Genomic DNA, 16,190 nt, shown 5'->3' on the forward strand with positions numbered 1-16,190 from the left:
TGTTTCTACACCCATCACTTTCAAACTCCTGTTTCCACCCTTGTCCCTGCACCAGGCAGCCAGACCAGGGCTGCTCCCGAAGCACGCACAGCAGAGATCTCCACTTCCAGTAACATTTCTTTGCGTGACTGTAATCACTCAGGAATGTGTCTCTCAGCAAAATGAACTAGATGAAATCAGCTGTTCTCCCCATTATGAAGAACCAAGTCTGTGCATCGTCCCAGCAGTGACCTCTGCGTGCTTTCTGCAGCAAGAGCCCCAGTGCTGGAAGGAGGGAGAGCTGCTGCTCCAGCAGAGTTGTGGCCCTCCCGATGCATTCGGTGCAGCAAAGCCACCAGCATTTGCCAGTTACATCAACGGGACTATTTTCATAGAATGGTTTGATGGAAGGGACCCATCAGGGCCGCCTGGTGCCACTCTCTGCAATGCACAGGGACACCCACAGCTCCATCAGTGCTCACAGCCCCGTCCAGCCTGACCTTGGCTGTCTGCAGGGACGGGGCACCACCGCCTCTCTGGGCAACCTGTGCCAGTGCCTCACCGCCCTTAGTGCCAAACCTTCTTCCTTATCTCCAGTCTGAATCTCCCCTCTTTCTGTCGGAAGCCTTTTCCCCTTGTGCTATCACAACAGACCCTGCTAAAGAGTCTGTGCCCTTCCTTCTTACAGCCCCTTTCGTTACTGAAAGGTAAAGACATTTTTGCAATCCCCTCACCGTACAAAGAAACATGAGAGCTTGCTTTCCCCTACATGGAAAAATTCAGCATTGTTATATCGTTAGTAAATTACAGCACTGACAGAATTTCAGCCACCATTGAGAATTCACATGGTTTTAAGCTGTTCATATCAAATGGAATAGATCTCATTCGTATAACTTTGACAAGTCTTAAAACATGAAAATTTAGTCAAGTGCTTTCTGGGAGGTGATGATCATTTAAGTGAATTAAAAATCAAGCAACCACTGCCAAGTTACGTGTTGGCTCTAACTTTTTCTGGAAGTGCGTTGTGGGGAAGACAGCTGAATAGATCGCTACACAACTCGTGCTGCTGGCATCTAATTATTTCCGTTTTTCTGCTCTTTGGCTGCATATGATAGTTTTGCTTGTACAACCAGTGTCAGCTGTGTAAAAGGGCATCTGTACTGAACAGTGTTTTAATGTTCATTTCACATGGAGAGAAACAGTTGAGTTCAAAGACATGCAAAGCACTGTCCGAACGCCAGCTATCTAGAGCTTTCTGCTAAAATATAGCAAATAAAAAACAACATGAAATTAAGAAAACTTCTCAGTAGAAACAGTTAAAATAATGCAAAAAGCTCAGTGCCACAGAGGATGATGGTAAGAACCAAGCACAGTATTCCTTTTGCAAGCACAGCACTGATTAGACAACCTTTAAGGGTCCCTTCCAGCTCAAACAATTCCAGGATTCTGTGATTAGGAGACTGGTGTTAAAATATTGCCATTATTTTATATCATACTTTAAACAAATGGGGAGCTTGCTTGTTTTAGCTTTAACTGCACTCAACTTTGTATTGTCTGATACAGCTTTTACTTTGTTTCTGTAGGAAGTTGAATTTTACACCCATCTTGTTTCCATACTGAAATGAGCATGCAGTAATTATAGAATGGCTTAGGCTGGAGAGACGGACCATAAACTACACCCAGTGCCACCCCCCGGCCATGGGCAGGGCTGCCCCACACCAGCTCAGGCTGCCCAGGGCCCCATCCCACCTGGCCTTGAGTGCCTGCAGGGATGGGGCACCCACAGCTCTCTGGGCAGCAGTGCCAGCGCCTCACCGCCCTCTGAGGAAAGGATTGCTTCCTCACAACTAATTGACATCTCCCCTCTTTCAGTTTCAAGCCATGCCCCCTTGTCCTGTCACTATCAGGCCATGTATACAGTCAGTGCCGCTCCTGCTTGTAAGCTCCCAGTACTTGGCAGGCCGCAATGAGGTTTCCTCGCAGCCTTCTCTTCTCCAAGCTGAACAAGCCCAACTCCCTCTTTCTTCACAGGAGAGGTACTCCAGACCTCTGATCACCTTTTTGATGATGACACAGTATTCCAAAGTCCCACCAGAACCTACAGGAAGGCACACAACAGAACAGCAGTGTACACACCACGCTGATCCCAACACACGACATGAGGAGGGGTGAGCCCAAGGCAGACTGCATCCCATCTGTGCCACTCCTTGTGGAAAACACCTCCCACGGTCCAGCATCCTGACAAATGCTCCAAAGCATCAAAGATACTTGAGAAATATAATGAATGCACGTAAGCTACAGCACCCTTCATTAGCAATTCAAACCTAGCACTGGTTATAACATGGCCACAGCACAAAATGATGGAAGATATCCAAGATGCAGGTCCTTTGCTCATCCCAAACATTTCATACAATTCCATAACTCTAAAACATGCTCTGCTCAGAGAAACATCGCTTCATGATGAAGCTAATTCCAACTTCTACACACATGCATATGTCTTAGGAAAGCCAATGAAGTCAGTGAGGAAATAAAGTATCAACTGGTGCTCCTGTGACACCTAAACACCCCTTTATTTATGATGGTCAGCAAAAAATACTGACCACTTTGAGATGTTTTGGCAAGATAAGAACAGTTGTGAAATATCATTTAAACAGTTCAGAGATTTAGAGTTTTCAGGCATTTACTGTGGTGACAGGATAGTACTTCCATTGGAATGGAAGAGGAGAACCCTACCTCTTCCTTCGACCTCTAAACGAAGCCCTGCCTACACAAAATCAGTACTGACTCGTAAATAACGAGCAGTTTGGGTTCTTGCTGAGAAGCATTTTCTTCTCTTGACAGAGAACAGTAAGCCTTGCTTATTCTCATGCTGACTCGATTTCCTCAAAAGATGGTTCTGAAGATTTTCTGTGTCAAACAGTAAACTGAAAAACCAAATAACAGCTACTACAGCAAGCAAACACCACTGTCCAACCGGGAAGCTCTAAAACAGGACAAACGCGGAGCTGTTAATTCAAAGAATGAGGTATCTTTTTATTACATAAACTCATTAAACCACGTACACAGGAGGATGTGGTGTGAATTGGAATCAACCCACAGGTGATTTTGTTATCAGCCATTTCCTCCCGGGACATCCTTTAGTTCATCAGAGATAATGAACCGCAATCACAACTATAAACACTTTTCTGAAGAAAAAAAAGAAACAGCGACTAGGTAATGACAGGGTATCTTCTGTGGGAGGCTAATGAACAGATTAAAAACCCAACACGGATACTTCTCTTACCATTACACTAACAACGAAATGCATACAACGCTCTGCATCGCCCAAATCCCATTAGTGTTTTACTCTTAATCACCTGTTCTATTTCCCCCTTTTCCTCCTAAAATTGCTGCAAACTGGTAAAAAACAAAATCTCAAAGTTTGGTAACAGATGGTATGAGAATGTGGCGTCTGATGTATGCATAAAGCATGAATTTAGTCACTTCTGTCATTTAGTAAAACAACAAAAACATGTGAGAACATGACTTGTTCTGAAATAAAAATGATCACTGTCGAAAATATAAATGAGCCTGTATTAGTAAGCTTCCTTGAAAGCTGGCAGTCAGATACAACTGTTCAATCCCATATAGAAAACCCTGAATATAAAGCCAAATTAGTTTATGGGGATAGAAATTAACAAGTAAGAAGATAACCACACACTGATCGGTATTTCTGAAGTTTATTCTTGCTGTATGTGTTCCTGTGTTTGGTGTTTCCTTGAGGTCTGCTCGAATTCCAGAGACAGATCTGCAGCACATGAAGACCACCATAAGAACCTCCAGCAGTACGGGAGCACGCCAACACAACGTGGTCACCAATCCCCACCTGGGATGCAGCTCTTCCACTTGGCCAACATCTAACAGATGCCTCAAGTCGCTGCTTCTTGAAGCTGAGAGCCACAGTTGCGCTCCACCAGGCCGCCCATCTGAACACCCCAACACGAGACCTGACTCCATCTTTTCGTTTATAGGCACTCATAAGGAACAAAGAGCTCTCCATCTCCCATTGCTTAGTTCTGCTTGAAACATCTGCCACGGGTTTTGGAGATATTCAGTAAATAAGGTGACCATTTAGTTGGCAAGGTAGAAGAAAAATCTTAGTTACACTCTTTTATAACCAGCTCCAGACTTAATTCTAAAATTCACAAGTTCTAAGCAGAAATAGCTACATTTTGGCAAAACACAAGCAAAGTCACTTCAATTAGAACTTTTTCTGCAGCCTCTATCTCAGCTGTAGGATTTTTTCCTCTTTGCAGTACACTTCCCCCTCAATTAAGTTTGATTTTTCCCCTTCAAGAAGGCCAATTCTTCCCTTCCCATCTCTCAGTCAGCATGAAAAGCCCGCTGCTTATAAAACGCAGCGCTGTTAAATTCTGACATAGCGCCGGAGTTTCCATTTCTAAGCGCTTTCCAGCCGAAGGCTTGCATCGAGTCCTCTGCCTTGCGTCTTACGCAGTGCTTAACAAAGAAACAGCACAGAGGAGCAGTTTGAAGTCGGAGCAGTGATCCACCTGTCCCTCCCCACAGCGCAGCACACGGTGCAGCTGCTGGCAATGGGCAGCTCCGGGAGCACGAGAGCCCGTGCACGAATTGCTTAGCTAGGAAGGACATCGTGATTTATAATGCAATTTTCTAATTCTAGAGCAGTAATCCATTATGAATCAGACGAGGCTCACATGGGACCTGCTTAGCTTTTAACCGGAAATAATGGCGTTATAATTCTTCTTATTTTGTGAAAGAAGAAGAAAAAAAAAATGTAACCTCTCGTAACAGAAAATGGAAGAAGCAAGTCACACCTTCAGAGTTTAAAACTAATCATTTCATCAGATGATGACAATACATTACAAACAGGAATGATGCGGGACAAGTGGTTGGTACCCATGCCTTCCATTAGAAGGAAATACACTCCAAGTGCAAGATGCCTCAATCTACTGTTGACATTCATGCTATTTTTCAGTTTTATAAGAAAAAAAACAAACTGAAACTAAAAACCCAGACAAACAAAAGAAAGCCACTGACTTGAGTCACCTCAAATCAAAATCTCCAGATCAAACATATTTCTAATGCAATGCCACGTGTCCAGGAATCCTAAGACTCTCGGTGCCACCTCCTCCATCCCTCCATGGCCTCGTTCCACACTTCAAGTCACCTCTGTATGCTACTGATGCACTTTCCATCTGTTTCACAGCCCTACTGGATGGTTTGGGGACCTTTAGAAGCGCTGCCCACCTCAGTGGCACACAGCTGAACACCACACAGTTTCCTCCCAACAGAGATGGATCTCACTGTTCTGTTTTTCTAAGCATGCAAAAAAACACAAAAAGGTGTGTGGGGAGGGAGGGGGGAGGAAGGCATATGCAAAGCCTGGTTCCAAAATTCTTTCCCTTGCAAATTTATGAGCACAGTGTTTTCCATCTGTTTTCAAAGAATGGAAGATAATAAATTACTATTCCACCTTCTGTTCTGGCAAGCAGACCTCGCTCTCGCCCCCGCCGAGTCCCAGCCCACCACCCCCAATGGCCATCCCCCCAGAAGGAGTCAAACAGACCCTGACACGCTTCGCCAAACTTCCTCTCCTTAGGTTAATTTACAATTAGATCGATGGTGCGTCCAAAGAACAGCAGGCACCCAGTGCCCCAGCCTTAGACAGCGCACAGAGGCGTTCCCACAGCTTGCAGCTCCCCCCAGCACCACAAAGTCAGTAATGATGCATTCATACAGTCCTATCAAAATTGCAAAGCGGTAAACCGTATGCTGCAGACAAGCAGCAGATACTGTGAAGAACAGACAAATGGCAGTGGGAAAAGTCATTGGAGAATATGATTATAACCAAGCGATAATATACTTCCACAAATTCCATGAGAAACTTATTCAGTAGCGTATACCTGAAGATTAAAATAATTAATGTCTTATCAGCTATACATTTCATATACTGCCTGAAAGGTCCTTGTACACTGTGATGTTTTTACTGCTCTTTTGGAGAAGTAGCTGTCACTGGCACAGGTTGCCCAGGGGGGTGGTGGGCTCACCGTCCCTGGAGGTGTTCAGGAACCATGGAGATGTGGCACTGAGGGACACGCTCAGTGGGCAGTACTGGTGGTAAGTGGATGGTTGGACTGGATGACCTTAGAGGTCTTCTCCAACCTGAATGATTCTATGACTCTGAATGCTTAATGTACATACATTTCCACGAAAAGAAAAGGCATCAAGAAGAAATAAACAGCAAACTGTATTTAAAAAGCCTGCCATTTTGATGGGAGGAGTCCATGCAGACTGGCGTGCTATGCCTGCTGAAACATAACTACAATTACATATTAGAAGCCAGACTAACAAATGAATCTACAGTTCAAGGGGGGAAAAAACACACAACTAAAACCAACAAAGAATATCAAAACATAGATCAGATTGTCCCATGGCACCTAAAGGATAAATGCCAGAAGGCAGACTGCCAACTAAACAAGAATATCTTAACCCCCTCATGCACATCACTATAGCGTCTTGTTTGATTAAACCACTGTCAGTGCAAATATCTCGACAGACATTTTGAGAGGTTAATGCCCAAATGACAAGGCTGTAAGAGCTGCTTAACATGGGAGTAAGATTTGAGGTCCTGGAAATTGGTGTAAGATGTTTTCCTGAACGCTTCCATCCCCTCCAACACAGGCCAGACAGAAGGCAGATACTTTCAACAGCAAAAGCTAAGTCTGTCTCATGTGAAAGAGCCACTTACTTGCAAATCACTTCCCAGGCACGTAGAGCACAGTTTTCTTTATGGAGGGACAGAGATCAGAGATGGACCTATACACACTCTGCAAACACAACAGCCAGAGCTCTGCAGTTCACATACACTGTGAAGAGGAGCTGCATTTCTCTTCTGTAGCACTTCCACCATTCTGGATCCTAAGCCAACAGATGCAGAACTACAACGCTGCTTATGGCTTCCCCTCAGATTGGCGGAAAACAAGATTAAATGAAGAAAATAAGTTACTGTTTGGTAGAACAAAGCCTTATTCAGCATTTATTCTCATTGAGCATCCTAAAATTCTCCCTCATTGGCTTGAAACCAGGGTCCATATGAAGCTCATGTATTTACAGTGCCATCAAAGACACTATTTGATAGGATGGAAAACACAGGAAAAAGACGAGAGAAGTTAAGTTACTGCACATCCTCCCGAAGCATGAGAACTACTGAGCAAATGAACCTTCTCTGCACAAGCTAGACGTGTTCAGTGATGATATTTGTGGCAGGGTAGAAGGTTCTCTGCCGCAGCCAAACAGTTCACTAACAGCAAAGACAAATTTCCCCTGAGCAAGCCACAAATCAACAGCTAACTGAATCAAAGGTAACTAACTCCAATCGTCCTTCTCGGAAGCACACAGTCAAGGCCGGTGAGCGACACACAGCCAAGCCCTGATAGAGCTGTTATCTTTGTACAGAGCACGTATAGATCAGCTCAGTGCGATACAGAGATCTCTGCTGAGAACCCACTGTGTGTCAAATAGACAAAAATAGCTATCATTGCCCTTCTACGCTTTGTGTGGGAATAAAATACGCTCATGTCATTCCCAGCGCCCTTCTGCACCATCACGTTTGAATCATGTGGACGCTCACTAAAGATAGAACTTGGATAATTACAACGTGCTGGAAATACTCTTGCCTTCATCAGACCAAGCTTCTGAATACAGAGATGTCTTGAGATAGAATTATGGAAAATGAATCTGCACAGACATCAAATTCTTCTGGTTTGATGAAAGCAGAGACGTCAGACCTGTGTGCAGCCAAACGCACCAGCCACTGGTTCAGGACGAATGATGCATTTACCTGTGTTCTTCCCCCTGGTGTCACAGAACACCCTCTCTTTTCTCCTGCCTTAATTTTGATGACGTGCTTCAATCTCACTGTGAAATCTCAGCCAAAATATTAGTTCATCATTCTACTTTAAAAGCACAATGAAGGATATGCATATGCATACACAAGATGAATAGTTAAGTGTTAATTATCTCCACAGATTTATTTATACTTAAAAATTCCTAAAGGAAGAAAAAGTCCCCCACCTTCACAAAGTGCATTTGTTTTTCCCCCCCCTAGAGAAAGCAACTTCATACAGAGAACAATAAATTGGTGCCACCTAGTGGAGCTCAGTGTGCTAACCTAGGACTGAGCTGTCAAACCACAGCCTACACTACGCTGCCCTTAATTTATGACCTCATTTACAAATATCAAAACTTTCCTACAGGAAGTAGATTGAGAATAGAATCATAGGATGGTTCGAGTTAGAAGGGACCCTCAGAGGCCGCCTGGTGCCACTCCCTGCAGTGCACAGGGACACCCACAGCTCCATCAGTGCTCACAGTCCCGTCCAGCCTGACCTTGGCTGTCTGCAGGGACGGGGCACCACCGCCTCTCTGGGCAACCTGTGCCATTCCACTCTGCCGTAAGCCTTGCTGTAGTACTGCACGTGATCTTTGTTAGTGCAGAATAGCTCTGAATGGGTTTGATACGTGGATAAAGAGATATCAATACCTTGCATCCACAAAGCACAAGGAATGCAAGGTTGATCCTCGCCTAGTCACCAGCACACAGAAGAAATGCAATGCAGAAGCCCCAACCCATTATGGACCTTTTGCTTTACTTGCTCTTAACAAAACAATGTGACCCCTGAAGTGCTTGCACTTATTTCGTCATTTTGCTGAGATGTGGAATTCTCGTTATGTGTACATCAAATAAGTAAATGCGAGTACTTTAAAATGCTTCTGGATCTGACACAAAGTCAGGCAGAGATATTTATAGTTCTAATCCATTTAAAGTGCTAAATTCCACAGGAATAAGCAGCATTGCTTTCACTCACCACCTAAACTCAGTGCCATCTTTAGGAAGGAGATAAGATAAAGTCATTCACCTGATAAGAAAATATCTTCTTTTTCCTCTTTTTTTTTTTTCTCTAAAATACTACTTACAGGTACCCCTGTACATCCCAAAAAATCAATGATGTTCACAAAATAACACACAAAAACACAGGGCCGTGACACAAGAAGTGCATAGACACATTTTATTTTCTTGATGTTATTGTAACATAACTTTCCTTCCAAAAAACACTGCCCGTCTGAAAGCTGCATCCCTCAGATCATGAACAGATTAAACTCCAAAAGGATCTGGGAGGCTCCAGAATAACACTGTATGTCTGCTCACAATCCCTAGAAGCATGTTATACTCCTAAGAGATTCTCTCTTGCAAACACCACAATTGAAACATGTTTACAGTAGTCTGTTCTTTTGAAATTCGCAGGCTTGTAATAATTTAATAAGTTACTTGGACAAGCAGCTGTTGATTATATTTTCTGCAATGGTATACACAAGTGCCTGATGACTGTTTCTCTCAGTATTAACACACTGAAAAAACACAAAATCAAGTTCTTGAAAAATCGTAATTAGCCGATACTGTCAGCATACAGTTTGCATTCCAGATCATGAACTGCACAAAATGAATGCTGTAAGCACATTGATAAGTGCTATTTAAACTCTCAGCTACGACGATTTTAAACTGGTTATTAAAGGGCTTTCGAATTGCGCTAAATGCATTGTTTTACCATAACAGTGCCACAGCACTAACCAGCGCACACTTACCTTTCTCATGGTCACAAAAACAAGCACAAAACCAACCACCTACTGTCTGGTCAGCAAAAAAGGCATCTTCTATTACAGAAGACAACAAAAGAGCAACAGCTCTATTCTTGTACCCTGAAAATCTCTTCCCAGAAATAAATCACAGTAAATTCACCGCAGGCTGAATATACCAAACTCCCACTAGCTTACACTTGGGCTAGAACCTCATGGAATCCACATTAGAAGAAAAGTATCTCGTGTTTTCCTAGATACACAAAATTAACTTATTTCCATGTAAGAAAATATGCCCAATTAGCAGATAATTCAAGGATAAGCAAAAGAAAAGAGATAGCAGAGTCCTTAGCAAACAGCAGAGCTCAATATTATTGATCAAACACAAGCATATGGTGACATCTTTGGGTTCGGAAAGTACAGTGATTATATCAGTTATCCCAGCTACATTTTCTCCCTTCCACAGATGTCTTTATTTCCTGGTTGCCACCAGTAGAAATAATGTCAGCAAAGGAATAGATTTGGATTCACCTGTTCTGAAAACAGAAGCTGTTGGCACTGCTGTTCATAACAACCACAATTACAGACTCAGCCGGCAGGCCAACGCTCCTACACGTTGTGCCACATGTTTTATCTGTACATCTTCTCATTCAGGATACCAAGCAAAGCAGTTTGAGAGCCATCACTCACCGAAACCTCTCTAACACACCTCTTCAGACACGCTGGTTCACTTTTAGCTGGTCCTGCATGGAGCCAGAAGATGATGAAGGAGCCAGAAGACAGGTGAGGCGCTGGCACTGCTGCCCAGAGAGCTGTGGGTGCCCCATCCCTGCAGGCTCTCAAGGCCAGGTGGGATGGGGCCCTGGGCAGCCTGAGCTGGTGGGGGGCAGCCCCCATGGCTGGGGCATGATACTGGGTGGGCTTTGAGGTCCCTTTCAACCTAAGACATTCTATGGTTCTATAGACTCGATCCCTGGGGCTCCCTTCCAACTTGATGTACTCTACAACTCCTGCATTCTACCATTCCCCGATTCATCCATTCTACCATTCCCTGAAGTTCAAAATTCTAAAGCTTGAAGCTTTTTTTTTTTCTTTTTTGAGGCTGTCAAACACGTTCCTAGCTTGTGCAAGGATGTCTAGTGTAACAGAAAAGCTTACCTTTCCAGAATTTGCTGACAGAAGACAAAAAGAGCAAAGACAGCAAGACTCATACACATCGCCCCAGTTTTCCTCCGAAGTAACAGCTGCAGCAGCCTGAAACCGCAGCACCAAAGGAGCAGATCACCCTTAGGACAGCTTGTTTTTCCAAAATTTAGGCAACCTGAAGATGCTCCCAGTCTTTACATCTCCTGTACATCTTCCAATGGCTTCAAAAGGCTTGGAGGTTTGGTCACTGAATTCAGAAGGCGGGCACTAAACCTTCCGTTAGTATTTTGGGTCCTATTTGATAACCCAAAGACTGCACACACGGTGAGCTGAGGGCACCTCCCACCCTACAGATGACATCGGATGCGGAGGAGTCACTCCCCTCTCAAACCCTACCCCCAGCACTCAGAAAGCCAGGCCAGCTCCACATGCAACGCAATGACCAAATGGGACTGTTCTTCTACAAAACACTGCGCTAATTCTGCCGCATTCAGTCCCTCCACTTGAATGGAATAAAAACCCTTTTCAGAACAACAATTCCGATTCCCCCCCCCTTTTTTTCTCAGGCACACTATGGGACTCCTCAGTGCATGCACAATGCAAATAAGGCAAACTTCCTTTGAAAGAGTGATTAATATGCAAAGACAGCCTGCTTTTTGTGGGATGCGAAGAACCACCAAGGGGCATTTCCAAATTCTGAGGTTTCTTCAATTATTTCCACTGTTTATTTTAAACATAAGATTAATGCAGTAATGCCACACTTTAAGACCAATTTGCCAATATTATGTAAACAACGCCAAATTGACCGTTCATCTTTTGTGTCATATTTAAATGCAGCCTCAGATATCTTAGCTACAAAGACGCTGGAAAAAAAAAGAATTTAAATTGGAATGTTTTATAAATCCCAATCTTCTCGTTAAAAAGACCACCTTTAAAAGTCCAGTGTAAATAGTAGCATTTTTTTAAAATCAGCACTTTTTAAAAATAAAGCAAGAAATTCTGCAAAATTTGAAATATTTAAGACAATATTCACTACGTTATTACAAACTTATCACAGTGACACTTAACTAACTTCTGTATGAATATATTACACAATTCCAATAACTTCTCTAAATATTTTTTTCCATGAGACATCCGGAAAGCCCATTTGGATTTGGAGACACCAATTTTCACTCACTGCCTGACCACCACTCCCTCCACACAACACAACCAGTCCCCTCCTACAGTCCTAGGGTGTGTTCCTGCCATTCCCCGCTCCTAGGTCCTTTTGGAGCCCCAAAATTTCTTCCTAAAAGCACTCCTACAGTCTAGATTTCGACTCCACTTTCCAAGAGATCTCCTCGAGACTCCTCAAGGCATGGGTTGGACATCACCAACCAAGCGGAGGAAGCTCAGAATCTCGAAGTGCCACCATGCAGAGCTGTATCGCTGTACCCACCTTCACCTGTGGAATCAACTCCACATGGCAAATCAAACCATCTCCACTGTGCTGTCAAACCATAGGATATCCCAAGCTGGAAGGGACACACAAGGATCACTGAGTCCAACGTGATGTAGTTGGAAGTATCTATGGACCAAACTCAGTAAATTACAACTCTGGTTTTCCGAAGCAATTTGCATTTGCTAAACTGGGTGAACCTTCAGTTGTCAGCTGTTCCCAAAAATAAGCTTTTCCGTCAGCAGCTGCCCAAAGATCTGACGTTACCAGGATTAAGACCGTTATTGATGTTCTGCATCTGTCCAAACAACAGCTTCACAAAAGTATCTGCAGTACACATTCTGCATGTGATAAAACAAAAGCAACCTCAGACGCCCAAGTCCATACATACCCCATTTCCCAAAAATGCCACAACCAAAGCCGTCCGCTCACTTCCGTCATTCTCAAACACATCAGCATCACCACTCAAAATAATAACCTCCACAAAGCTCGGCAAACGCTTTTCTCTCATTGCTGCGTGGAAGGTTTGGGAGCTGCAGGTCTGACTGCTGCACAGACTGCCACTATCTGCCTTCTTCTTAGACAGATACGATGAAAAACAATCAGACTAGGACCATAAGTGGGGAAAAAGAAGTATTTCAACATGTAGTTTTTCCTTGCTTTGTATCTGGGAATAGATGACTCCTGCTAGGCGCCTATACTGTACACTGAAAACGACTCCAAAATCCCAATCCAGCCCTCAGACAACAACCGCTCCGCTATTTCTGCCCACTTTCCAGATCTCCGTGAGGGTACAAAACCAGCAAAACAAAGACATGATCTTTTCACTCCACCTGGAAAAAGCTGACATGGCCCTGCTTTTCCCAACAGTCCCCTGGATAAAAGCTATGACACATCACCAGTGAACAGCTTCTTCCCAATCTGGTTTTGCACACGCTTTCATTAACTTCATAATATCTCTTGCTATTTGCAAGCTGCGAGTTAGAGGAACAACAGAATCATACATTATCTACACAAACGATCACAGCAGATGTGTTAAATAACGAGCAAAATGCAGGACAACCTTTTAAATGAGGAAATAAAGCGTGCTTTTGTCTCTTACTAACGCTTTTCTCTGCTCCTTGCAGACTGATGGCAGCAGATGCGGCGCTCCTTCCTCCTTCCCCCACCGATTGGTTCTGCTTTCTGACAGCCGGTCAAGGCAAACCCATGGCAATGCCAAAGAAAATCCACCAACCCGCCCAACGAAACACCGCCACCACAAACATGAAACCCCAAAAGCCATGACAAGGAAACAATCGCTGCTTCCCAGTGGCAAGAAGGTCTGGCTGTAAAATGTGCTCCTGGAGATGAGCCGAGGAGCAAAGGCACTTCCAGCCTGGAGAGCAGCCACAATCTCTAACACTTAAACACGGAGTATTCATTCAGTTACTGCTATATTAAGTGTCTTTTAAGAAACAACAACCGAAAACCACGCAAGCCAGGACTTCTGCATAGGTCAGGAGGATAAAGTTCACATAAAAGACTATTATTTATGAAACTGTAGCCCTCAGGATTTAAATGAAAGGAGACGAGCCATCTGCTGGATCTATAAATCACATTCTATGTTACGGGAGAACATCGCTTTAATTTAGCAGTAAATTAAACCATCACTACGCCAACGGGAATATACACAGAGCGATGTGCCCCCATCACAGCGCGGGGAGGACAGTGCCAGCCCGGAGCATCCCGTAACGCAGAGCGCCCAGCCGATGGGCTGCCGCTGCCTTTTCTGCCAACTGCGCTGCTGCTTTGTTCTGGCTTTTTAATATTTTATTTGGGTCCGGGATTCTCCATTTTATGCAGCTTTGGCAGCCCACTCCCAGCCACGCAGCTCCCCAGGCGCTCTCTGCATTCATAATTACTATTATTGGATAAACACGCGCTGGAGCGGGGCACCAGACGATGCCGGGCGTTAAAGGCGGGGGGGGGGGGGGGTCCACCGCGCGGGGGCTTCAGGTGCTCGGAAAGCGCGACGGGCGGGGCGGGCGCCGGCAGCACCTCCCGCTGCACCTGCCCGACGCCGGGGCCGCGCCCACCCCCCGGGGGTCGCGGGGCCGTTGGCGACCCGGGGGCCGCTCCCGCCCGGCGCTGATTGGCCGCCGCCGACCCCTCCCCTCCCGCGCTGCTCGTGCACGGCCGCCGCTCCCCGCGCCTCCGCGGCGCGCGCCCCTCGCACGCTCCCGCGCCGCCGCCCCGCGCCCCCCCGCCGCGTCCCGGCTGCGTTCCCCCGCTGCAGCCGCCCTGCTCCCGCCGCTCGCCTTTTTTCCTTCTTATTCCCTGCAGCTGCTCTTTAATTGCAACTGCATCCCTTGCGGTCGCATCCTTTCCCGTGCAACCGCATCTCCTGCAATCGCATCCCCTTCCTCGCGATCGCATCCCTTCCCTTACAATCACACCCCTCGCGATCGCATCCCCTGCCTTGCAACTGTATCTCGTACAATCGCATCCCTTCTCTCACTATCACGATTCCTCGCAGTTTCATCCCTTCCAACCGCATCCCTTGCGGTCGCGTCCCTTCCGATCGCACCCCTTCCCGTGCGATCGCGCCCCGCGCAGCCGCTCCCCCCGCCGCTCACAATGCGCCCGCCGCGGCCGCACCCCGCCGCCCATTGTCTGCGCTCCCGCAGCCCCCGGCCCGGGGCTCCCCCCGCCCCGCAGCCCCCGCCCGCAGCCGGCATCGCCCCGCCGGTACCTGCGGCTCCGAGGAAAAACAACGTCCAGGGCAGCGCGGCGGCGGGCAGCATCGCAGCCGGCGGGGGGGCGAGAGGGGCCGCTTCGAAATAGCCGTTCCGTGCGGGCGGAGCACCACGCGGCCCGCCGGATGGATCTTCCCGTTTTTGCCCCGCGTTCCCTTCGCGCCGCTCCGCTCCGCTCCGCGCGTGTCCCCGCTCCGCCCGCTGCGCCCCGGCCGCCTCCCGGCGCCGCCGCCGTGACTGACAGCGCCGCAGCACCGCGCGGATCCCTGCGCGCCGCTCTCTGAAGCGAGCGGGCACCGCCGTGTCCTTCCGCCCGCGCCCGCCTCAAATAGGCCGCGCCGGTGGGCGCTGGCGGCCGCCCGCAAAACGCGGCGCGGAGCGGAGCGGCTGCGGGGTGTGCTTCGTTGGGCGGGGGGGGCGGGGGAGGAATGCACGGAGCTGGTTTCTGTCACAGCGTGGAAAGTAACTCGGTTCAGTTGCTCAATTACCATTTCTGTCATTAATGCTGTGTGAGCAGACAGTTCTGTGCATAAGGACTCCTCATGACACTTAAATAGAACATTGATGAGGAAAAACCGTTTCGGCAAAAAGGAGAATCACAGAATCATTCAGGTTGGAGAAGACCTCTAAGATCATCCAGTCCAACAATCCACTTACCACCAGTACTGCCCACTGAGCGCGTCCCTCAGTGCCACATCTCCATGGTTCCTGAACACCTCCAGGGACGGTGAGCCCACCACCCCCCTGGGCAGCCTGTGCCAATGACCGCTCTTTCTGAGAAGTTTTTCCTAATATCCATCCTGAGCCTCCTGGCGCGATTCCCTCTTATCCCATCGCTGTTACTTGGGAGAAGAGACCAACTCCCACCTCATCACAACCTCCTTTCAGGGAGCTGGAGAGGGTGGTAATCATAGAGTCATAGAACAGCTCAGGTTGGAGAGGACCTCAAAGCCCACCCAGTGCCACCCCCCGGCCATGGGCAGGGCTGCCCCCCACCAGCTCAGGCTGCCCAGGGCCCCATCCCACCTGGCCTTGAGTGCCTGCAGGGATGGGGCACCCACAGCTCTCTGGGCAGCAGTGCCAGCGCCTCACCGCCCTCTGAGGAAAGGATTGCTTCCTCACATCTCACCGACATCTCCCCTCTTTCAGTTTCAAGCCATGCCCCCTTGTCCTGTCACTGTCAGGCCATGTAAAAATTCATTCCCCTTCTTGCTTGTAAGCTCCCTTCAAGTACT

The 16,190-nt window shown here is 46.8% G+C and overlaps 1 protein-coding gene across 5 annotated transcripts in view; it reads right to left on the minus strand.

The window, feature by feature from the left end:
• The window catches only part of NCAM1 (neural cell adhesion molecule 1), an 80,787-nt gene extending 65,508 nt beyond the window's left edge, over positions 1–15,279 (minus strand). Inside the window, exon 1 of one of the 5 annotated variants that reach the window (XM_021376009.1) lies at positions 14,952–15,279. In XM_021376009.1, coding sequence (XP_021231684.1) covers positions 14,952–15,003 — 52 coding nt within the window. In that variant the 5' untranslated portion in view covers positions 15,004–15,279. The remainder of the gene's footprint in view (positions 1–14,951) is intronic. The other 4 variants (XM_021376008.1, XM_021376010.1, XM_021376013.1 and 1 more) reach the window with 4 other exon arrangements.

The sequence above is a fragment of the Numida meleagris genome, chromosome 23, assembly GCF_002078875.1.
Source record: "Numida meleagris isolate 19003 breed g44 Domestic line chromosome 23, NumMel1.0, whole genome shotgun sequence".
Taxonomy (NCBI): Eukaryota; Metazoa; Chordata; class Aves; order Galliformes; family Numididae; genus Numida; species Numida meleagris.